Source organism: Rhinopithecus bieti, unplaced genomic scaffold, assembly GCF_001698545.2.
Source record: "Rhinopithecus bieti isolate Rb0 unplaced genomic scaffold, ASM169854v2 scaffold_19691, whole genome shotgun sequence".
Taxonomy (NCBI): Eukaryota; Metazoa; Chordata; class Mammalia; order Primates; family Cercopithecidae; genus Rhinopithecus; species Rhinopithecus bieti.
In genome coordinates this window covers 342902-370055 of record NW_016809781.1, presented here as the reverse complement: position 1 = coordinate 370055, position 27154 = coordinate 342902, and the positions used below count along the sequence as shown (strand labels likewise).

The following is a 27154-nucleotide window of genomic DNA, read 5'->3' as shown; positions in this document are numbered from 1 at the left end:
AAAAAAAAAAAAAAAAAAAAAAAAAAGAGACATTAGTTTTTTTAAATGATATTTTCATTACATTTTGCTGTCCCTTTTGTCACAGTTTCCAAATCTGATTTTTAATTTCTTTCTTATTGAAAAGAAACTCATGTCTGCATTATGAATTTCTGATAAAACTTTGATCTCCCCAAATAGTCTATGTCATCCATTAAATATTGTTTAATATTTCATAAATGTCAAATACTTATGATTTTGTAGGTCACGAAGATTATTTTTGCTTCTGCCATGTGGCCCAATAGTTTCTAAGCTTCGATCCTCTAATTTCAGTCATTTTTTTCACTATAAAAATGCAAGTAATTTTGACTGTGCTAACACATTTAGCTTCACTAGGTGCATATACTTTAATCTGTTAACAAATTGCTATAACAAATATTAACACATGTTGAGTAATACTGAGTATAAAATTCCTCTTAAACCACAATCTTCTCCCAGACATTACAATACTAGCCCCTGCTTCTCTCTATTGACATTATAAATGTGATAGAGAGTCCCTCATGTTTATTAAATTTTAGAGAAATTACCTGGAATATATCCTCAACCTTCACTCTTTATTTTTCCATAGCCCTTACTAGTGGTAGCATGTTTGTTAGCTTTCACAATTTGTAGAATAATGGTGACTACCATATATTCGTTACTTAATATTCTATGAATAATTTGTCTAAATTATCTTCAGTTTATATACTAGAGGAAGATATCATACAGAGGAAGATATCACTTGGCAAAAGGGACCACAGAAAAGACAAGGAAAACAGAAAAGGACAATAATGACAATCTATTGATCCTTAAAAGTTCTTAACCTACTTAACAGTGCTGCCAAGAACCAGCCAGTCATGATATTTCAGAGAATATATGAACTTGTATTTTCTCCTCTTACCAAGGTAGAAATTATATCTGATGTAGGTAGACTACTGTTTACTGCTTTTTTGGTAGAACTGTACATATAGTCAGAAGTAATATTAAATTTGACTAGGACAAACATTCTACTAGCTCTTCGTTACAAAGCTTTAGCAATAAATATCCCCAAAATGCATATTTTTTATTTTCCATTCCACTATTATTTTTCTAAATTGAAAACTAAAATATCTCTTGTTTTCATAATTTGTAGAATTACTAACTACTATATTTTAGGTAATTATCATCAGTAAAGTATAATATGCTATATGCAGAAGGCTTATAAAACATTATACTTACCTCTTTTTCAGAAATCAATATGCATAGCAAAGTCACAATCATATGCATCAGATTTCTCTTTTGGTTTCTTTTGCTCTGCATGCTTATTGGAAAGTCACATACTGAAGATGACATCGTAATTGCAACAAAGAATGGAAAAGTCAGAGGGATGAACTTAACAGTTCTTGGTGGCACGGTAACAGCCTTTCTTGGAATTCCCTATGCACAGCCACCTCTTGGTAGACTTCGATTCAGAAAGCCACAGTCTCTGACCAAGTGGTCTGATATTTGGAATGCCACAAAATATGCAAATTCTTGCTATCAGAACATAGATCAAAGTTTTCCAGGCTTCCATGGATCAGAGATGTGGAACCCAAACACTGACCTCAGTGAAGACTGTTTATATCTAAATGTATGGATTCCGGCACCTAAACCAAAAAATGCTACTGTAATGATATGGATTTATGGTGGTGGTTTTCAAACTGGAACATCATCTTTACATGTTTATGATGGCAAGTTTCTGGCTCGGGTTGAAAGAATTATTGTAGTGTCAATGAACTATAGGGTGGGTGCCCTTGGATTCTTAGCTTTGCCAGGAAATCCTGAGGCTCCAGGGAACATGGGTTTATTTGATCAACAGCTGGCTCTTCAGTGGGTTCAAAAAAATATAGCAGCCTTTGGTGGAAATCCTAAAAGTGTAACTCTCTTTGGAGAAAGTGCAGGAGCAGCTTCAGTTAGCCTGCATTTGCTTTCTCCTGGAAGCCATTCATTGTTCACCAGAGCCATTCTACAAAGTGGATCCTCTAATGCTCCTTGGGCAGTAACATCTCTTTATGAAGCTAGGAACAGAACGTTGACCTTAGCTAAATTGACTGGTTGCTCTAGAGATAATGAGACTGAAATAGTCAAGTGCCTTAGAAATAAAGATCCCCAAGAAATTCTTCTGAATGAAGCATTTGTTGTCCCCTATGGGACTCTCTTGTCAGTAAACTTTGGTCCAACCATGGATGGTGATTTTCTCACTGACATGCCAGACATATTACTTGAACTTGGACAATTTAAGAAAACCCAGATCTTGGTGGGTGTCAATAAAGATGAAGGGACAGCTTTTTTAGTCTATGGTGCTCCTGGCTTCAGCAAAGACAACAATAGTATCATAAGTAGAAACGAATTTCAGGAAGGTTTAAAAATATTTTTTCCAGGTGTGAGTGAGTTTGGAAAGGAATCCATCCTTTTTCATTACACAGACTGGGTAGATGATCAGAGACCTGAAAACTACCGTGAGGCGTTGGATGATGTTGTTGGGGATTATAATATCATATGCCCTGCCTTGGAGTTCACCAAGAAGTTCTCAGAATGGGGAAATGATGCCTTTTTCTACTATTTTGAACACCGATCCTCCAAACTTCCATGGCCAGAATGGATGGGAGTGATGCATGGCTATGAAATTGAATTTGTCTTTGGTTTACCTCTGGAAAGAAGAGTTAATTACACAAAAGCTGAGGAAATTTTGAGTAGATCCATAGTGAAACGGTGGGCAAATTTTGCAAAATATGGGTAAGTGCTGATTTTTGTCATTGTTCTCTGACTTGGTTTGATCTGTTTTGCTTAGCTTTGCTTGGTCTCTGGGGAAAACTTTATTATAAAGACACAGAAATGTTTTAATTATTTATTCTATTTGTACCAAAGCTGGTTTTATTTTTTCTTATGAAGTGCGTTTCAACTCCCTGTGTCAGAGTGTTTAAAAGAAATCATCATCATAGAAATTTTATAAAAAAAATCTTCTGATTTCATCTCCAGAATATTTCAAAGGATTTCAACAATGTTAGCCAAAGTTTGTATAGAAAAAGATGCTTAGTTGGAGAACTAAAATTAATGTGAGAACACTTTTTAACCTGCAATTTTACAACGTTCACAGATTGAGGTCAGAGTAGGACTGTTTCTTTCCGAGCTCTTCAGCTTGGTACCTGATACATGAAGTAATACATCTCATTCAATTAGGAAATTGAAGGAACATGGTCGTGATGCAATTGGCCCTCAGATTACCCAAAATACACAACATTTGCCATTGTATTGTTTGGTTTTTATTTTTTTCCTAATAGACCTGTTCAGATTTGAGGCAGCCTGTGTTTCACTGGGGCCATGAGGGTTTAGCTAAGCTGTTCTCCACCTGAGCAGTGTTATGGCTGATATTAGATAATCAGAGACATTACAAATAACATATTTCCTCCACATATTATAAATATTGTGATATTATGTCCTCAAGAATCAGAAGAAAATAACCATTTAGAACATATTTTTTACTTTATTNAAGTGTTCCTATTTCTCCACATCTTCTCCAACACCTGTTGTTTCCTGACTTTTTAATGTATTTTTTAAATGCGTGCCTGTATCCATAGAAAATATTTTTTTTTTCTTTCCACTACATTTGTAAACCAAAACCACATTTTATACATGGGAGTAAATTGTACCAATGTGAATAGTTTTTAAAAAATAGACATTTAGAATTTATTTATACAAGAAGTTTTTACATAAATTATAAATTGATTGATGCAGTAATTCAGTCTTTCACACTATCTTTTATAACTAAACCAAATGCTGATACTTACATTACTGCTCTCTGGTGTTCTTTTCCACCCTCCATTTGGAATTCTTTGTACTTCATGTCACTGTGTGTATATTTCTACAATATCAATTGTACAATTCTTTTCAAATCGTTTAATACTTATTCACTGTAGAAAAAGTTATAATTCTTCCACCTAGCATTGAAAGGCCTCTATAATCTTGCTGCAACTCACATTACTCAGTAACACCAGGTTCTGGGTGAGCCAGTTATCTCACTAATACCAAAGATTCTCAGCTTAACTACAGCTTAGAACTTTCTTCTAGCAATATGCCCTGTTTAAAACACCTCTTTCCTCTTTAATGACAAAGTGCTACATTTTTGAAGACTTAATTTACTACACATCTCATACAGCATTTGTTCACTCTCACAGAAGTTGACTGTAACTGGTCTATTTCCTCTTTCATTGTAAGCTGTTCCTCCTCAACTATACTAAACTACCCTCTTGAAACAGAATCTGTGGTTTTGATTTGATATTCATTGAATTACTATGATGGGTATCTATCATACTTAACAAATATTTAGCTAATGGTTGAATGAGAGCTGGTAAAAGGTAGTATGAGTAAAAAATATTATATTGCCTTTTCAAGATATGTGGGTTATTATATTACCTGTAGCTGTAAAATATTTTATTCCTTCCCAACATCAGCATAAATTTCTGCTCAAGGAATGAACCATCAGCTTATTTTTAGAGCTATGTTAGAATTACTTATATCTTATTCTGCTCTCTCCCTCGAGGCTTTATCCATATTACATCATTTATATATGTTTTTAATTCTCTCTTTAAATTCTAGGGACTGTAAATAATTTAAGGATTTAAGGATAATTTTTTAAATTATTGAAACCTAAATTTTTCAAAAGACTTCATTTCTTTTGCGTGTTGCAATAATTAAAGAATTTACATTTTCTTGTTTCATAATGGAGAGCACAAAGAATCAGATGTGTTAAATGCCTTGTTTTTGGCACCCATATAATAGACCAAAGAAGAAAATCTTTGACGATAGGATTAATTATTTAATACTTAATTATTTAATAATTATTTATGTAATTATTTATTAAGTATTTAATAAGGTTATTTAATGTTACCCTTATAATGGGAAATAAATAAAAATTAACATTTTAAAAATAATAAATAAAAGTAATGGAGATCATAAGCTATAAAAAGTTAAACTGTAAAGTAGTGTAGCAATAACAAGATGTTATTTTAGTAATTTTATTCATAGATGATATTTGCACAGTTGAACAGAGAAAATAATACTATATATTCGTGTTAAGGGTTGATTTGATGTCAAGCATAATGTTAATATCCTGATGTTCATTATCTATTTTCAAAGTATACATGTGAATTAATATTGAAGCTTTGAATAATTAAGTGAACCGCAGTGAAAACCAAGTTGACAACTGTTAGGTCTGGAAATCTATCCACATCTTTCTGACCACAGACTTGATGTCCCAAATCTGTAATTTCCAAGGGCAAAGACTTTCCTCCTTGGACCCTTTCTTTCTACCCCTCAGGAACATTTAACAATGTCTGGAGCCCTTTTTGAGTGTCACTACTGGGGGTACAGATGAAGGCCCAGCATTAATGCCAAGATTGAGAAACTCTGCTAGTGTCTACTTCCTCAAAACTTCAAAATGTCTTATTAAGAAAGTAAAAGTAGAATTAGAGCTATGATTATCATTTAGGAAAATGAGTTTTCAAGTTCATGATTCATGAAATGTTTAAATAAATTCTTCTTAATTAGTAAATCTATGTATATTATTTATAATCGTCATTGAAATATAATGTACATACTATAAAAATATACATAATAAACATACAGATCAGTAAGTTTTGCCAATATGTACAACTCCATAAAGATAAAGCATAATTCCATTGCCTCAGAATAAAGTCCCCCCATCTCTTTGCAAACAGTCCTCTTACTTCCCATGTCCAGTCAATCACTGATTCTATTTTTATTATAGATTAGTTTTATCTTTTCTGGAATTTTATATTCATGATATCATAGCTTACATACTCTTGTGTCTGGCTTCTTTTGCTCAGCATAACAGAGCTGCAATTCATCTGTGTTGTATGTGTAAGGAGTTTATTTGTTATTCACTGCTAAGTACTATTTCCTGTGGATGATTGTACCACTGCTTGTTTATCCATTCACCCATACGTTGTTTCCTTTTGGGGATATTACAATTAGCGTTCTATGAATATTTTCTGGAAGACTTTTGTCTTGTACAAAATCTGTAGAAGATTTTTTTTTCTCTTATTTTGAGTAAAAGTGAGAGGAATTGCAGGAACATATATAAGCACATGCTTATTTTTTAAAGAAACTGTTCAACCATTTTCCTTAGNTTTTTTTTTTTTTTTTTTTTTTTTTTTTTGCTTTATGGTTTTAGATTTTTACTTTTGATTCATAATATATTTAAATTCATACCTGTGAACTTTTAATGTAGGGGTTGAGGTTCATTATTTCCCATATAAATATTCAGATATTACATCACTATTCATTAGAAAAAACACTTCTTTACTTACTAAATTACCTAGGCTACTTTCTTGAAAATCAACTGACCATATATGTGTGGATGAAAATCAACTGACCATATATGAGTACATTTTATTCTGTCACACTAAATGGTCTAATGTCTATTCTTATGCCAGTACTGGAGTGTCTTATATAGTATGTCTACACAATATTTTTTTAATTGGAGAGTTTAAAGGAGTACACTTTGTTTTCACAAACAAAACTTTTGATTTAAAAAAAAAACAGTTATGTCTATTTTAGTTTTGCATTTCCAAATAAAGATTAGAATCAGTTTCTCAGTTTTCACAAAAGCTGATGAGGTGTTGAAATTATTGATTAATATAAAGAGAATGTTTATGTTAACATTACTGCTTTTAAATCCATGAATGTGGTTTACCTTTCCTTTTATTTTGTTGTGTTTTTAGTTTCTGTAAATATTTAAAAGTTTTATATGTACAGTCCTTGAATATATTTAATTAAATTTATTCCTAAGAGTTTTATGTATTCTAAAATTTATATTTTGCTAGTATCTAAATATACACTTGATTTTCTATGTCATGCAATCTTGCTAATTTCACATATAAAGTTTAGTAGATTTATTAATATTTTTAATTTGGGGGTTAAATAATCTATTTTCTGTGAATGGTTGTGGACAGTCGGCTTCTTCCTTTTCAATATTTATATCTGTTGTTTTCTTGTTGATGATTTTGTCATTGCATTCTCTAGGATTGTTAGCACAATATTAAATAATAGATTTGAAAGCATATCATTTCAAATCTTAGAGGGAATAAGCTCATCTTTTTAGTATTGTCTGTATTAACTATAGTTTTGCCCTTTATTAAATTTAGGAAATTCTCCTCTATTCCTATTTCTTGAGAATCTTTATTATAAATAGATATTAAATTGTGACAAATGCTCTTTCTGCTTCTGTCGAAAGGACCATCGTGTTTTTGTTGCTTTGTTTTCTCATTAATTTTGTTAGTGTGGTGAATTATATTAAAACAATCTTGAATTCCTGGAATAAAAACAACTTTGTCATAATACAGTGTCATTTTTATATTGCTTTCTAATAATAATATAATTGATAGATGTTTTCCTCTTATTCGTGAGGAATATCAGTATATAATTTTATTTATTTTAATTTATTTGTGAAGTTTTCATGTAAGAATAATCTTAGGCCGAACATGGTGACTCATGCCTATAATCCTGCCACTTTGGGAAGTCAAGGCAGGAGGATTGCTTGAAGTCTGAAGTTTGAGACTAGCCTGAGCAACAAAGTGAAAGAGTCCATCTCTACATTAACAAAAAAACAAAAAATGTTGGGAGGCTGAGGCAAGAGGATCACTTGGGCCCAGGAATTCATGGCTGTAGTGGGCTATGATCATGGCACTGCACTGAAGCCTGGATGACAGAACAGATCTCATCTCTGAGAAAAAAACATGTAGTAATCTTCCTTCTGCTTCAAGATTTTTTAGTTTGCATACCATTGAGATTATTTAAGTCTTTAAATATTTAACATATTTCATCAATGAAACCACTTAGATCTGGAGTTTTCCTGATGGGAAAATATCTTATTATAAATATAATACTTCATAGGATATAGAGCTATCTAGACATCTATTCCTTCTTGATTCAGTACTGATAGTTTATAGTTTTCAAGGATTATTTTTCCAGTTATTCCATTATCAATTGGCATTCTCCTTCTCTTAACTGTCATAGGTTTGCATTGCCCATTATCCAGTTTCTGAAATTCATTGCCTTGTTTGTTTTGTCCAGTATTATCATTGTTTATGATGAGAAGGCTAATCTCACCTTATCATGGATGAAAGTGAAAGTCCAACACTTTCCTCTCCATTGGTATTTTAAGGGCATCTTAACCTTATAGATCTCATTCAATTATATAAAACTCATTTTTCAGTTACTTTATAAATTATGAAAGAGATGGAAGATTTTCAAATTTGATTTCTTAATAAAATTAAAGGTTATTTTGAGCTAACACTAAAGGATATTCAGATTTGGTGTCTTCAGTTTCAGTGTTTTAAGATTTCTTACAAAATAGAAGTCACAATATAATTTAGGCCTTTGCTAACTGGGATTGCTACCTATATATATTTTATTTGCTTTTGTTCTTCCTCTAATGCTACCTGTAGAAATGAACTTAAAATTTTACCTAAATAGCACACAGGTCTATATGTGCATTATGTCTATTACATTATAATATATGCAAAAATATCAGTACAACATAATACGTCTACCAATCACCCATCCAATAAATAACTTGATAGTGAAAAAAATTAAGTTACCAGAACTTAATGAAATATTGTCAATACTATCCCAATGGTACAGAAAATTGGTGAAATTAAACTTGGGTTATGAAAAAGACTAGAGCACTAAAGAAGGAAAATATGCCAAATGTAATTAGTAAGATAGTATAAAATGGAGGTTATCATTATTTCAAAACCCCTCCAGCTTCTTTCTACTTTTGCAGATAATCTTTTCTTTACAATATCCTCCCTTGGTACTGTCTTCATTCAGAGCTTCTTCAGTGTAAAATCTCAGAGAAAACCATTCACAGTGCAGTTGCACAGCCTTCCAGATCACGTGTGATAGCCAAAGTAATGTGCCCAGTGTCAGTCTTTCTACAGATCCTTTGTATATGTAAACTTAGGCAAACTACTTAAAATTCCGTGGTATTTTTTCTAATCTGTAAAGTGGGAATATAAATATAACTATCTCATTGCCATTAAAACTTGTCATTGACAGAAAATTGTATTCCTCTTGTCTATTTAAAAAAAATCAGTTATTTCTCATGCTCTAATCTCATCTAAGATTAAACTTAGATTCTGTGCCAAACAAAAGTACAATTGTTTAATTTCCTGACTCAAAACTACTTAATTAATCAATTAAGCTTTCAAACAAATACAGGTAAACTTCAATATTGAGGCAATTTACTTGCTTCTATACTTTTTCTTTCACTCATTCATTCATTCATTCATTCAGAGCCTCATTTATTTATCATTTATTTATTCAGCACCTCTCTGAAATATTAATATTTTCTAATGCTTTTTGTCAGGAATAAATGTTCTGACATGTCACTTTTATTTTGTCCTGTTTTGATATCATAAAATCACAAGCTACTTAACAAAGTAATTTGAAAGTAACATCATAGCACAACAACTGCTATTCTCATATCATAATATTTTATTTATTATTTATTCCCTTACACTTTAAGGAAATTTATCACAGAATGAGCAATTTATTAAACTTGAACAAAATGTATTAATAAATTTTCACTACTGAAGTTAACTGATCTGGAAAAAAGTAAATGAGAACAGTTCTTGATTTTTGTAATGGGGAGTGGGTAAGACTAAATTACATGCTAAGCCAAATGTTGTTAATACACAAGGTATTTTAAAATAATCAGGACAGTTTGAAAACAGATATTCACCTTTTTACTAAATTTTAATTGTAATAATCAGAAATTGCAGATTTGACAGATTCCTAAAGGAATCAATTTTGTTTCTGATTTGAGATACACACACTCACACTGAAGGAAGGGTGGCCATATAGATGGCCATAATGTCATTAAAATATCTGAAATACGCTCAATAATTTATTCTCTAAAGCTTTTACTGTAGTTTTAATTTAATAATATTTAACATTAAATTTGTATATTTTTATATGACACAATAAAAAATGGATTGAAATAACAGTATTTTAACATCACTTATTTCCCAAATGGGTATATTTTCTTGGTGCACTCTCTCTTTTTTTTTTTTTTATTGGAACCATTCCATGTTTTAAAGTACAACAGAAAACAGGGTAAAGGTCAAAGAAATTATGGGTGGAGAAATCATGCTACTTCATTCTAAATGTCTGCATAGGAATTTAGCATATATTTATACTTATTATAGAGTATTTGTGCAAATTCCTTCACTAAGAAATTAATTTGCAAAGTATAATTGAATTTACATTTTGTTATATTTTTCAAATAATAAATATTATAGAACTTCACCACAATACAATTCTTAGAGGTCTCTTCAATATATCAAAATAATATCTGTTAAAGATACTCTTAACATGAACAGTGTACTATCACAACAACAAGGTGTGAGGTATGTACATTCTATTATTAGAATTTAAAAATGCTGAAATGATGAGACTATCTAACATTTTTTAAGTGAGAAAAGTGTGTTCCACAGAAGAAAAGTGAATTGCAACTAATAGGTGACAGAACAAAGATTAACTGTGACTCAAGGCTATTAACTTTCATTTCCTTGTATTATACATTAGCCAGGCTGCCTTCACCGTGAATTCTTAAAAGCAGCCATTAAGTATGCTTACAAAATGCATTTGGTTGCAAACTTGTAATTTTAAATGTTAGCATGCTTATACCTGCTTGGTTAATGTTATAGAGGTAAGAGCAGAGAACAGACTAAAATTAGACATCATCATGAGATTTAGAGGCAAGTTTATGTTTGTGGGACTGTCATCTGGCCATCTAGTCCAATTATTATCAGACTTATAATTAGATTTTCTGACAGATAATAGTTCATGTGGTTTCCAGAGTGAAGAAAAAACATTTTACCCTCTGATTCTATAATTATTTGTGGTGTATTATCATAATTAACCCAATGAAACATTTTCATGACTTTAAAAAAGAATCAGGGCTTAATACCCTTGAATTTATTTTATTGCTATCATAACAGCATCAATGTTCTATCACTTTAAATCCTTTTTTTCTCCTTAGAAATTAATTTAGGAGTTACTCAGAAATGAATAAGGCAAAATGCCAACTGCAATATTCCTGTAACTTACCTTATTTTAACAGATAGAGAATAAATGTAGGTTAAAAAAAAACTGATACCCATTAGTGTCATGTATTTGAAAAGAAAGAATTGTGTTATGAGACAATTTAAACTGTACATAAGACCACTTTCAGAACCATTTCAGAATGCAGCAATATTTTACAATAATGACAGTGGAATGAGATAGAGAAATCAGATGTCCCCCAAAGGGGCAAATCTATAAAGAGAGCTATCAAACTGAGATATGTGTGATCAAATATTTCAGAATACTCTCTCACAGTGCAGCAGAAAAAAAAAAACTAATGCACTCTTAGTATAAAATGGCTCATTAAAACATGGAAAATCTCATTTATAGGGTCAATTTACTTGGAAATAATCTGATTTGTTTTCTGTGTTTCCGCACGTTTTTTAGTTGGAAAAAGTATAACATTCAGTCCACTTGTACATATTAAGTTCAGTCTGATATTAATAAATCATTTTTTTAGAAATCAAAGTAATAATTTCAGGAATGTACACATTGATGTAATGCTTCAAAAGACCTGTCAGAAATAATAGCTTACATATTGCAAAGTAACAAAACATAGTGAATAAAATGTGAATTTAAATATTTTTCTGTATGGAATTTTCTGTTCCACAATCAGATATGACTCAGGCTAATGATTCTCTGTTTATTGAATTTAGCAAAAACATAAGAACAGAAACACACCTAAAATATTTTTAAAACTACAAATGCAGAAGACAAGGTTAACAGCATAAAAGAAAATAATGATAGCAGCAAAACAGATAGAGCCTAAAATAAATAAGTGTGTTGGTTAAAACTATTTTTTGTGGTTAAAACTCTTCTCATTGTATGAACACTATAAAAGTAGAGTGACTTACTGGTAAATGCATTTATGAAGGAATGTACTTCCTAGAAAATGATTGGAATGATTTTTTTTTTAACATTTTTAAGAGATGTAATACTCTTTATTTTAATTACTTTTAATTCTAAAAATGTTGAAATAATCCCAGTGAGAAGTTAAAAACCTAGGCCGGGCGTGGTGGCTCTTGCCTGTAATCCCAGCACTTTGGGAAGCCGAAACGGGAGGATCATCCGAAGTCAGGAGTTCGAGATCCACCTGGCTAATACGGTGAAACCCCGTCTCTACTAAAAATACAAAAATTAGCTGGGCGTGGTGGTGCACGCCTGTAATCCCAGCAACTCGGGAAGCTAAGGCAGGAGAATCGCTTGAACCCAGGAAGCAGAGGTTGCAGTGAGCCAAGATTGCGCCACTGCACTCCAGCCTGGGCAACAAGAGCAAAACTCCATCTCAAAAAAAAAAAAAAAAAAAAAAAAAAAAAAAAAAAGTTAAAACCTAAACACACACTACTTAAGTATTTATTATTATTATTATTTTTTCACCTCCAAAGAAAAGGCCTTGACTTTTAATTGAATTTCCAACATAACATGATGCATCAAAAGTGCATGGCATTAGAGGAAAACAGCTTGATTTTGAAGCCATGTTTGCCACACAGTTGCCAAGTTAATTGTTCCCTCTATGTCTCTATTTCTCCGATAAAACCTACCTCACATGGTTATTGTGAAAACTTGCCCAGTGAGTAATGCGTGTATATGTATTTTATTGTAGATGCAAATAGATCTGGGTATACCTATGGATAAGTCTGCAAGCAACAACTGGATTGGTAATAGGATGGTATTGTTGCTGTCTTCACTAATGTCCCTTCCTCTGCTTCATGATTTTCTTCGTTTTGCTAGTTTCCACTTACCAAATGTTTCATTAAGATCCAGGCAAGGTTCTAAATATTCCAGATAGATTTTTCATGTATTCTTTACAACCACTCTGTGTAAAATGCATCAATATCCCTATTTTACAAATCAAGCAACTGACAATTGGAAAGTTTAGGTCACACAACTAACATTTGCTTTTAATTTTTTAATTTTCATTTTGTGGGTTAATTTTCCACCTGCATGTCTTGATTTTAAAAGTTATTTTAAATTATGGTACCTAAAATAATACTTTAGTAGTCCTAAAATCAGAAAAACAGTAGTTAAACATAAGAAGAATATATTGTTGGCAGAAATATGTCTCATCCTACTTATGAAGTTACCATTCTCAGTGTAGTAGGTAAACTTTATCCAAAAAGACATTGTATAATTTCTGATTTTAAAATCTATTTATTTTTTACAGTTTATATTATATGCATTGTTTCATATTTCATAATTATGTATTTATTTAAAATGTGAAAAATACATTTGATCATAACAATATTTCTGTAACTGTAATTATAAACCGGTATAAAATTTAATAAAACAAGATGCTTCCGATTCTTCAGCATTCCCTCGGATAGACATTTTTGAATGAAAGTCATGAGATTGTTTCCAAGGTGCAGTGCTTTTAAAATCACAAGTTATTAAATAATACTTTTCAGTTAAAATAATTATGGTCAGATTGATGAGTTTTAAGAAATTATACCTGCTGCAATTTTCCTCCTCTGTCTATAACACTCAAGATCAGAGTGCTAAAAAGCAGAACCCCACCACCTTTATTTTCTATATGTTAATATTTTTTTCAGTATTCTTTTATCTTACCATAATAGGTACTCTTAACTTGATGAGATGATCCACACACTTATTGTACATGAAATGTTAATATTAACCAATCCACAGATCTCTGTTATTTAAAAACAAGTGAATTTTACCTTATAAAATTAAATTGAACACTTTTGGTATATCAACATCTGGGAATTGATATCAAAATACTATTTATTTTATGACAAGTCAAAATATTAATTGGAAAAAATATTTTAATATATCATTAAAGAGAAACATCATAACCCAATAATGTAATTTTTAGGTTATGCTTAGGAGTCGTAATACTAGTCTTGCTTTGGGTGATTCGATAAGGTTTCTGGAAGCCTTATAATTATACCTTCTCTGGATGTGTGTGGTGGATCACACCTATAATCCCAGCACTTTGGGAAGCCATGGTGGGTGGATCACCTGAATTCAGGAGTTGGAGACCAATTTGGCCAACATGGTGAAACATCATCTCCACTAAAATTACAAAAAATTAGCCGTGTGTGTTGACGTTTGCCTGTAATCCCAGCTACTTGGAATGCTGAAGCAGGAGAATCGCTTGAACTCAGGAGGCGGAGTTTGCAGTGAGCTGAAATCATGCCTCTGCACTCCAGCCTGGTGACAGAGCAAAACTACGTCTCCAAAATATATATACACACACACACACACACACACACACACACACACACACATATATATCCACACACACACACATGCACACATATATACATACACACACACACACACACACACACACACACACACACACATATATATACACACACACACACATGCACACATATATACATACATATATGTTTTCTCAAGCTGCTTGAAATAAAAGTCTACAATTTTGATGGAAGACTTTGTAATTGTATGTTAAAATTTTTTGTATGATTAGGTCATATATTACGGAGACTTGTTTATTCATTCTTTCATTTATTTAGTCAACAAATATATTTGAAAGCCCACATGCATCAAGCATTATTGAGGTAATAGGGATGCAGCAGTAAACACAACATAAATAGGCAAAGATGACAAAGCAAATAAAAAAAACAGTGAGGCATGGAGAACAGAGAGAAAATTTTTACCCTCAAGGGCCTTACAATCTAAAGAAGGAAAAAGACAAAAAACAAATACATACTGTGTCTTATCATGGTGAGAGTTCTGAAAAAAAATGTAAAACATAGAAGCATAGAACAAGATGCAGATAGAATGTGTTATCATTTGTAAGGCGGTCACGAAAGGCTTCTGACAAAGTTGTACTAAAACAGAGGGACAGAGTAAATCATGTGAGTATCTGGGGAAAAATTTTCCCAGAAGAGAGAACAACCTCTAAGACTAAAGTATTTGGGATGTTGCAGGAAAAGCAAGAAAGATAGTGGGGTTGGAATAGGTGTGTGAAGGGGAAGTGATAAGAGGTAAAGTCAGAGAAGAATAAAGAGCCAAGATATATGATTTGAAGCTTGGATGAGTTTCTGAAATCTTTCCTGAGTGAGACATTTAGTTATGAAATATTCAGGAATTCGAGTATTATATTTTGGCTCAAACAGTATAAAGAAATCTCTGACTGGTAGGTACACAAGAATGAAGTGTAGAGAAGAACTAGGAGGTTATTACAGCAATCCAATTAAAAATGATATATCTTAAATTGGGTAAAAGTGGGAAAGAATGATCAGAATCAGGTTATACGTTGAAGGAAGGTCTGACAATATTTGCTGAGATATTGGATGTGGAATATAAGAGAATAAATTGAGACAAGGATACTATACTGCAAACTTTTTGACTTAAGCCACCAGAAGAGTAGAGGTACCACTTCCTGATATATTGACAACTATTGGAGGATGTGGTTGGGACAGTGAAATCAAAAGTGCTATTTCAGACGTTTCAAATTTAAGGGACCTGTTTTTCGAGAAATATTTAAATTAAATTATTTAATTTAGATTTAAATTTTTATTGTGCCAAGACATCTGAAATTCAAGGGAGAAAAGGGGGCTAAAGTTATAAATTTGGTATCTAAAAGTATGAAGATTGTATTTAAAGCCATGAGACAGGTTTATTTCACTTACAGAAGTTTTAGATAAAACACATGTCTAAGTACCCCAAGGTTAGAGAGTGAGAGGAGGAAGAGGAAACTGTAGAGAGAGAATGGAGTAGCCAAATGAGTTGGAGGGCAACTACGAGAACATGGTATCCACTCAAGACTAAGTAAAGAAAATATTTCAGCCAAGGAATATCCGTATAAAATACAGAATTAGTGCAAAGAAAATTATGTGAAATTGTGTATGATTATGGGTTTGGAAATGTGGACATATTGGTAGCAAAGACATGGTTTTTTGATGGGATGGTGGGAACTAAAACCTTAATAGAGATGCAAATGAGAATGAGAGGAGAGGAATCAGTAATTGCAATTTGAGGCAACTCTTTCAAAGAGTATCACTCAAAAGTGGATCAGGGAAGTCAACTCAGGGGATGTCTGGACAAGAGAAGGTAGAGGTGTTTTTGATTGACTTTGCTTTTTCATGGGGAATATTGCAACATGATTGTGAACTGATGGGAATGGTATAGTGGTTATAGTAATCAATCTGGTTTTGTGTAAGCATCATGTCTATCTACTTAATTTTATTTGCTTTATTTATAGAAAACTATCCTCATTAATACAATGCAAGCCACATGGTTAGAACTTAAGTCATCAGTAATTAAGACTTGGTGGAGCTCAAATAAAAGGAATCAAGAGACAGGTAGCAAAGAGAAAAACAGGCAACATCCTAGATATTCTGAACATCAAAAAAAGTATGACAAATATTTATTTGATATGTATTCCATAGAGAAGGTCATATTGAAACCTATTGACTTGTAGNATAAGGTTATTTAATGTTACCCTTATAATGGGAAATAAATAAAATTAACATTTTAAAATAATAAATAAAAGTAATGGAGATCATAAGCTATAAAAGTTAAACTGTAAAGTAGTGTAGCAATAACAAGATGTTATTTTAGTAATTTTATTCATAGATGATATTTGCACAGTTGAACAGAGAAAATAATACTATATATTCGTGTTAAGGGTTGATTTGATGTCAAGCATAATGTTAATATCCTGATGTTCATTATCTATTTTCAAAGTATACATGTGAATTAATATTGAAGCTTTGAATAATTAAGTGAACCGCAGTGAAAACCAAGTTGACAACTGTTAGGTCTGGAAATCTATCCACATCTTTCTGACCACAGACTTGATGTCCCAAATCTGTAATTTCCAAGGGCAAAGACTTTCCTCCTTGGACCCTTTCTTTCTACCCCTCAGGAACATTTAACAATGTCTGGAGCCCTTTTGAGTGTCACTACTGGGGTACAGATGAAGGCCCAGCATTAATGCCAAGATTGAGAAACTCTGCTAGTGTCTACTTCCTCAAAACTTCAAAATGTCTTATTAAGAAAGTAAAAGTAGAATTAGAGCTATGATTATCATTTAGGAAAATGAGTTTTCAAGTTCATGATTCATGAAATGTTTAAATAAATTCTTCTTAATTAGTAAATCTATGTATATTATTTATAATCGTCATTGAAATATAATGTACATACTATAAAATATACATAATAAACATACAGATCAGTAAGTTTTGCCAATATGTACAACTCCATAAAGATAAAGCATAATTCCATTGCCTCAGAATAAAGTCCCCCCATCTCTTTGCAAACAGTCCTCTTACTTCCCATGTCCAGTCAATCACTGATTCTATTTTATTATAGATTAGTTTTATCTTTTCTGGAATTTTATATTCATGATATCATAGCTTACATACTCTTGTGTCTGGCTTCTTTTGCTCAGCATAACAGAGCTGCAATTCATCTGTGTTGTATGTGTAAGGAGTTTATTTGTTATTCACTGCTAAGTACTATTTCCTGTGGATGATTGTACCACTGCTTGTTTATCCATTCACCCATACGTTGTTTCCTTTTGGGGATATTACAATTAGCGTTCTATGAATATTTTCTGGAAGACTTTTGTCTTGTACAAAATCTGTAGAAGATTTTTTTTTCTCTTATTTTGAGTAAAAGTGAGAGGAATTGCAGGAACATATATAAGCACATGCTTATTTTTTAAAGAAACTGTTCAACCATTTTCCTTAGTTGAGAACTTTATACTCCCAAAAGCAATGATATACCAGAGCCCCACTTGTTTCACATCTTCAGCATCACTCGCAACTAATCAATCTTCAATTTTAGCTGTTCTTCTGGCTTTGTAATGACATCTCTTTGTGCCTTTACTTTGTTTCTCTCTGATGGATATAGATGTGGAATATCTTTTCTTATGCTAACTGGTCATTGGTATTTTTTCTATTTTGAAATGTTTAAATCTTTTGCAATTTTTTACTGGGTTTATCTCTCATTGACTTGTAAGAATTCTTATATATTTAAGATACATATCCTATGTACTTTCAGTATTTTCCCCAGTTTTATCTTACTTTGATTTTGACATGTTGAATTTCAATGAATCTCAGCTTATTAATTTATTTCCATCTTATCAAATAAGTATTTCCCTACACCAACATTTGTAAAGATTGTTTTTCTTTTTTTTTNTGAAAGACAAATCAGAAACAACAATTTTCTAAGAAGGCATAGACAGAAGGCAAGTAACCTTAAAACAGAACTGAGAGGTCATAGTCTAATTGCATGACAAGAAACAGAGGGAAAATAACTTCTCATAAGAAAACTGGTATAAGTAGTGACAAAATATTGACCCTGAGACCACAAAACATGTACGTGCTGCTCTCTGTGTGTCCTTGAACATTCATAGAAGTATTATGTAACGTCTAATAGAAAATTAATCTGTTAAAATATAATGAATGTTATGATAAAAATAATTGAGTCCTTAAAGAATATACTTCTCTTGTAATATGTAAACAATAATAATAATTCAGCCTATCGTGTAGGTAGGATAGTCTTAAGAAAGTACCAACCAGTTAGCCTTTGGAGTCATAATTTTAAATCTATAATATTGACAATTACATCAATTAAATTTATTAGTTGCTAATATTTGCTCAGGACTTCACTTTCATGATTATAGCAATTCTCTAAAGAAGTATCATCATCCTCAACAGGTGTTAATAAGAATATTGAGGCTTACAGAGCTGAAACTGCTCAAAATTCCACAGCTGTTAGTGAAAACCGGAACTCCAAATTGAACTTTGTGGTGTGATGGATGAACCCAGATCCATCTTCCCTAAACTTTGCTCCCTCTTTATTAGAATTTTTGTATACCACTAGGAAAGGAAAAGAGCAAAAATTCCATCTCCTTTGACCTTAGGTTTTTTTTTTATTTCTAAAATCAAAGTGTTAATACCTATCTCCTTGGCTGTTACGGAAATTTGAGAAACTATATGTAATACGCCTGACATTATTCCAGATACATACTCTAAGTAATGTTGCCAGATAAAATACAGAACATTCAGTTAAATGTGAAAATAAGCTACACCAGGAATACATATGTAATATATTATTTTAAATATATAAGTATGATACTAATACTAGCATATATTGGTATGAATATAATACTAATACTAATATGTATTATAAATATACTTATATATTATAAATATAATATTTATAATTAAACATTAGTATAAATTAAAATTAGTACAAATATGATACTAATTATAATATATATTAGTATAAATATGCCCCATAAATCTGATGGGGCGTAATTACACTGAACATTATTTGTATTTTAGTTGGAATTCACATTGAACTGGGTGTTTTGCTTTGTTTTCACTAAATCAGGTAAACCTAACTGCAAGCTTATGGGCTACAGAGAATAGGAAGTAGCCTGAAGGAAAAAAAATTTGACAAAAGCTGAAAAATATGTCAGAGAGAAGTTTAGAGAAGTTCAGCAAAGGGCCCAGGGGTTGGTAGGCAGAATAGAAATCAGGCCAGCAAGAACTGGAGAATGGGGACTCAAGGGACAAGCTGCATTTCTAAGATTTGGCTGAATTCCTGAAGATAGGCTCTTGGCTAGGCAGGGCTCAGCATGCACGTTTCAGGTTTCCAGTAAGGATTAGTGAGCTGAGGAAAGTAAAGATTAACATCATTAAAAGAGCAAAACTAAACTATTAACATTATGACTAAACTAAGCTTGCCTTCTCCTTTAACCTGAATCTCTAAAGTTATAACTATGTATTTGCATTTATTTTATTGTTTTGGATTTTCTTTCATTTTATCTTCTTAAAAAAGTGGTAACATCTAGGGAATAAATATTTCAAAGAAGACAGTCATAAAAATTTTGAATCATATTAATGAACCCTGAAATAGAGAATGAGAGGAGAATAAAATAAACCAGAAAACGTATTTATAAAACCTTAAACTAATTCTATTTACAGCACTACACTGCAATCTCAGATTTCATGTGGAAATTATTTATTACTAAATTTACTACTTACAATAATCTTATATACTTAGTATATGATTAACTCAGATATCGTAATATGAGGGATACTACCTGTATTTATTAAAATGAAATCATTGTGGAAGTCAAAGAAACCTAACACTTATGAAAAATTACTAAATTTCTAGTACATACAAATCCTAATCTTGTTTTCTCCATCAAATTTGGGGTCAGATATTCTGTTAGTTACTCATACTTACAGTAGAGTATGTGTAAATTAAGACAGTTTTTTTTTTTTTAATTTCTACCTTAAATTATAGGTGATAGCTGAACTGGTTGTTTTTTAATCTTTCTTAATTTAATTACATTATTTATCTTCCTTTAGTACAAGGCAGACCATTTATATATAAAGAAAAAATAATATTAGAGTCAGATAAATGATTATCTACTAAATATAAAATTAAACCTTATCTTTATAATTGTCCTTTGTTATTCTTGAAATTTCTACAGAAAATATGCTTTTAATCATACATTTATTTTTATTGTGTTTCAATATTTTTTCCTTCTTTTTTGGACTAGAAAAGATTTTGAAGTAAAGGAATCTAAATAATAAGTTCAATCACAGTTGTAACACAATCTGTTTGTAATCAACATTTCAATGAAATTTCAATAGCATTGACTTTACAAAATGTTGGTTAACCAGAAGTGTGAACCTACTTCAGGTATAAACACATAATCAAATATCTACAAATGGAAAATAATAAGACGATGAACATGCAATCTTTAGTAATTTTAGAACTAGAAACTGTTCATGTAACAAAGAACAAAAATATAAAAGAGAACAAAATAGATGATTATTGTAAAACATTAAACATAATGATTTGATTATTTAACACCCATACATAATATAAAAATTAGTTCAGCAATAGAAAGATTTCAACTACGTATTAAATTATCTTGTAAATTTTATTAGTAAGTAGTCTTATTTAACAGTATGATGCAGAGAACTGTTTATTATAATTTTGCAACTTCTGCTGCTAAATTCACAGTAGTCTCTAATTTTATGATATTTTTTTCTGGTAAAAAAAGTTTTAAACAATTATCCTGACAGAAAAAAAAAGGACCCTCATGGAATGCTTCAGACCAAAAGTAAAGATGATAGAGTAATTAGAAAAATGTAAAAAGTCCTATTACATTATGAAGGATATTGAACATTTCTAGTAGCTTTCAATGAGGACACAGAGAAAGAAGTATAGAAAAAAATTCTGGAAGAACTAATGCTGGTGTAAAGTGCTATGGACCACAGTCCTTTAATGACTAGACTATACTTTCATTTCTGAGGGGGCATTTAGGAAGCACCTCTCCAATACTCAGACATGATTAGAGTATATGCATATTCACTGTATTATGCTTCCTTTCAGAGAATATTGATTAAATCTTTTTCATTATGAGAAACTACCACATTAAAATACAGCCCAAACTAAATAACAATTATGCCACTGGCAACTGAAAACAAAATGGACATTTTATGTAAAATATTTAATTATCTTTTGTTTTCTGTTGTTCTACAGTAGTTAAGTTCTAAATACAAGCAAGAGATAAATTTTCAAATGAAATAAAGATATTATCACACAGAAAATTGGAAATGCCCATGCTAAATCCAGTTTAAGCATGGAACAGTCCATTTGTTTGAAAGTACACTAAAATCATTTTATTGTGTAACATGCAAAATAAATTATCATGCCAATAATAACAGATAATGTCTAAAATTATACAGAGAGTATAAGTATGGATAAATACTTGATAAAGTGTGATAAAGATTTGATAAAATACATAATAAACTCTTGTAGTGGGACCACAAAAAAAATCAAAAGACTCATGAGATCCATTTTTTTCATTGATAGATTCATGTCTAAGAAATAGTTGGATAAGGATATTATAGTATTTTTAATACTTCCAAACTGTTCAGCCATTGATAAAATTGTGTATCTTAGAGTTGGTACTAAAATATTGAGAATGAATAAAGATCAAAAATATTTGTGTCTATAAACTTGTTTGTTCCTGATGTAATTCAGATGGTCCTCTGTCTGTTCTTGAAGGTCAGTATTCACAGTCTTTCATATCCAGCCTTCAGACATTTTGAGCTTGAACTAACACACACTAAAAGGAATCTCTGGAGATTGAAAGATGAGAAGAACAGAAAGGAAAAAAGGAGGAAAAACAGTCAAAAGGCCAGATATGGTTTGAAATGGGCTTCTGTATCCAAGTTTTTCAGACATCAGGGCCCATTTCTTTTCACTAGATCACCTAGCCATATTGTCACTCTAAATTTATTGTTTTTGATTATTTCTTAATCCTTACTAGGATCAGTACTTATTATTAATAATATTTCTGTTGTTAGGCTCTAACTGTATGCATTAGGAAGGTAAAACTATGGTTATCTGTGTATAGTATCATCTTGCTGATGAAATATTATATCTAAATTATTATATTAAGTTTTCTTTGAATTTTATAAATTAAAAATAATAATACTGAGAGCAGAATTCCAAAACTAGAATTTTCTAAGAGCAAATAACATTAATTTTTTGTCAGTTTAGATTTTTTTGGTAGACACAGAGAATTCAGTTATTCCTAGAGCATTACCGTTGTCTGTTCATGCAAAACCTCCCTTATGTTTAAAACAATTGTATTATTTTTTCATTTATCACACATTCTTGCGTTCCACACACACACACTTACACTGCTGTATTAGGCACATCTACATACAACTTGTGATCCATTCATTAATATGTGGGTAACTATGTTTTCACTTTTTTTGTCAGACTGGTTTCCTTCGGTATCAAATGGAAATTCAGATAGAAGAAGCCTTAAACCTGCACCTGCATCTTTAGAGATCATTTCTAAATTTAACCCTTCTGTCAAGAGTCTAACTGCCTACAAAAATGGAGAGGTCTAATCCTCAATTTTAAATTCACCTACAGTTTTACTTTTTCACTTCTGGACAAGAGAGTTTCAATTGTTGGGTTTTTATATTCTACTAATTAAAATATAACATTACTGTTATTTTCATGACCGATTTTTTAAAATAAAGATTTCTTGGATCTTAAATACCAATTAGGTAATGCAGCTCTACTTTTATCATCACTGTGCAATACATTTCAGTCACTTTAACTTATAACTCCAATAAAATGCAGAAGGAAAAGGATACTTCACTCCACTACATATTTTAGTTAGAGTTGTAATATATTAATCTTGAGCCAAATCCTCTGTTCTTCTAAAAGTTCTCCATCAGTTTTATCAGCTGGATATGTCATGGTGTGTACTTTGAGATGAAAGCACCACACCAGTTCTTCATTTAACAGTATACTAAAGACCAAAACATTTTGAAAGAGACAGAAGAGTAACAGCAAGCTTACCTCAAATACTGCTAAGGAAGCCAATGTAGAAAAACTTACTATTCATTTCAAATGGAGGAACTTAATTCTCCAGGTAGCCACAAAACAGAACTAATGAACACAATGCATCCCCACTCCCAGCAGTACTTTGACTAGTGGTGTTTGTTTGCATATTTCCTATCATGTTTGTCATGCCTTTAGTAGATGATTTGGCTGGCACAATATCCTAGCCTAGCCTCAGTGTAGAAATCTGGCAATAAAACAGCATATCCAAAGATAAAATAAGAACCAATGTTAAGTGATGAATCCATGCAAAGTACTCAGTGAATCTCTTAAAATATGCCTATCCACACACACAGGAAGGAAATGTATGTGCTGGGAATCTGCATTCTTCTGGAACACCATATGTAATGTCTATTGAGATATTTTGAGTGGGCATAATCTTCCTAGGAGGGATAATAGGGATAACTTTCATAGACACTTTCTGTGAACCAGAACCTGCTGCTAGAATATCAGAACTTGAACAGATGAATATCCTTACCTCACACTGAGTGTAACTAAAGATAACCCAACTAATTCTTGTTATCAGATATTTATGTTTAAAACCTCAGTAAGCAAAAGGTAGCCTATCTGAAACATACTACTTTGTCTACAAAATATATCTCAACTCTGTAACTGATGTTAAAGAATTACGTGAATCATGTAATATGATGTCTATCATTTAGTAAGCATGACTAAGAATAGTAATTTTAATAATAACTTATACTACCAATAATCATAAACATATAAAAGTTTCCTAGGAGTGTGGAAAATTCTGACCACTGTAAAATACTAATGAAAGAATGAAAATAGGAGCATTTTCTCATAAACTATGATAACATAATTCTTAGCATGATAATACTTTTTAAAAAGTTTGACAGTTAAAGAAATTTAAGACAATGCTCTACTAGACACCCTTAAAGTGAGCTGCTGCTATTACTGTAAATTTAATCATTATAAAAGCAATGACACTTCTCTTAGATGATTTGTGTACATTATCATAGTATGTATTTTTTTCTTTGGGAAATACTATATCATGAAGGTATGCTACCCTGTGTTATGAAAATGCATGGAAATTTGGGTGAATTATTAGACTGAAATATACCTAACATTTGCTTTAATATACCTCTGATAAATTTGTGCAATGGATCTAAAAAGTTATACATGTAGGATTATATAGACATACACATAGTGAAAATAACATTTTAAAGCATATTGGATATAAAAGATTTAAAATCTACTCATTCATCCTAAATGTTTATTGCATAAAAATAAATGCATTAAAAGTATACAGTAAGTAAGTTTTATTCAGAATACCATACAAAAAAAAAAATACACGAACATTCAAATTTGGCAATAGTGATGTTTTCACAACAGCTGAAAACTCTCATACATGCTTAAAATTTAAACCACATGGAATTTGGGTTTAGCTACGGTTTTATACCTGGATTTAAATATTTTTGCTTATATTGGCTTAATGTTGTCCATCCAATCCCTCAAAAGGACCACATAAAATACAAATTAACATTTTGCAATATAGAAACATGAGGGCCATAACAACTTTTCTTCCATAATCTAAATACCAAACAACATTATGACATCCATTTAAAACTTTTAATAATATTTTGATAAATACATATGGATCATTTACCTTTTAAATAAAGTAAGCATAGTTATTGGCTTTCTTACTTTTAAACTTAATATAATATATAAAGTCAAAAGGGATAAAACTGTAAGTATATTACTCCATAATTGATAGCTTTCTTTTTCTTATGTTTTACTTTCTTAACTTATCCAGAGAGAAAATTATATTTAGCATTTTTCTGCAGTATATGCCCGTGTTTTGTAGATATGTATGGCTCTTTAGAAGTACATTTATAGCAATATAGATGTGATTCAAAATTAGTCTTTTTGAGTTGTAGCAGAAATAAAGTAACCATAGTATAGTCATAGCCTTTTTTTTGTTTGTTTTTTTGAAAAGACAGGATCTTGTTCCGTCTCCCAGGCTGGGGTGCAGTGGTGCAATCACGGCTCTCACTGCAGCCTCAACCAAACAGGGCTCAAACAATCCTCTCAAAGTCCTGGGATTACAGGCATGAGCCACCTCACCCGGTCTATAGTCACAGCCTTTAAAATTAAATATTTATTTTCATGTTTATAAAAGAAGACCAAATTGGTATTTAAGTAAAACACATTTTAAAGATAGTCTTACAACATCATAGACTGTGTATCATTTGTTCATAAAAGTCACTAAAGTATTACAAATTAAACATATAAACAGCTACTAAAAGGAATATATGATTTTCTCATTATTTTCATATGGTATAGGTATCTGGTATGCAAAAATTAGGTATGTATTTGACATGTTAAAATAAATCTTCGAATATGTTTTCCATCAGCATATACAAATTAATGACCAGAACCTGTCACTATTTTTCAATAGCTGGAGTTGGAACACTTAACATTATTTAAAACAAGCAACAATATACCAGGTTGTCAGTTTCTATTAAAGGAAATTCAACTGAACAAATGTTAAGCATAAAAACTTCACTATGAGTAAATAATCTTTGCATTAAAAAATCTCAACCAAGTGTAGTGGCTCATGCCTGTAATATCAACATTATGGGAGGATCAGTTTGGCGGATCGCTTGAGGTCAGTTCAATACCAGCTTGGCCATCATCGTGAGACCCCGTCTCTACTAAAAATATTGTACAAAAAAATAGCCAGGCGTGGTGGCATGTGCGTGTAGTCCCAGGTACCCGGGAGGCTGAGGCAAGATAATCACTTGAACCTGGGAGGCGGAGGTTGCAGTGATGAGCCAAGATCATGCCACTGCACTCCAGCCTGGGTGACAGAATGAGACTCTGTCTCAAAAATAAAAATAAATAAATAAATAAATAAATAAATAAATAAATAAAACTCATAATAGCATTTCTTTACCTTTATCTCAGTCATTATTAAGTAAATATCTGAGTGTACTATGCTGCTGATGGTAACAACTATGTTTTAGGTATATTACAGTATTATTGTATTCCAAACAGGGAGAACTTTAACTATAGCTCCTAAGGAAATTTACTAGACAAATAAGGTTCCAGGAAATATGACTTGATTTTTAAAATGGCCCTTATCATAAGAGATCACAGAAAAAATAAAAATCATATTATGTCAGAAAGGTAGACAAACATTATAATTCAATTATAATTTACCTCAATCTGCAAGGTTTTGTACTGAACTTATAAAAAATACCAGTGTGAAAATTTTAATGAATTAACTTGAAGAACTCAGTGAAACATTTTCTTCAGTCTTGAAATCTTTTAGCTTTAAAATTAAAAAGGAAATGAAAATTAGATACAATTTACATTTCCTTTTCCACTCCACCAACCCCCAAAAAGGTAATAATTTCTTAAGGAAAATATGATAGACCATAGTTGTTTTAAAGTTAGAGATTTTGATTGTATTTGTTTAACATATCCTCCTAAAGACATGGTGTCATGTTTTTAATTATTTCTGTAAGATTATAGTGTCCTGGTCATGCTGTTTTCTTCCTTTAACAACTGAGTTTTGCATAGTCAATCAACACTGTCATAAAGAGAACCA

At 31.4% G+C, this 27154-nt stretch overlaps 1 protein-coding gene across 2 annotated transcripts in view; it reads left to right on the top strand.

Annotated features, from left to right (window-relative positions):
* The window catches only part of BCHE (butyrylcholinesterase), a 71454-nt gene that overhangs the window by 5189 nt on the left and 39111 nt on the right, over positions 1-27154 (top strand). For both annotated transcript variants that reach the window (XR_001888837.1, XM_017890444.1), the window contains exon 2: positions 1245-2769. Coding sequence is in view for 1 of the 2 variants with exons in the window: in XM_017890444.1 (XP_017745933.1) it covers positions 1245-2769 (1525 nt within the window). In the remaining variant the exon portion in view is untranslated. The remainder of the gene's footprint in view (positions 1-1244; positions 2770-27154) is intronic.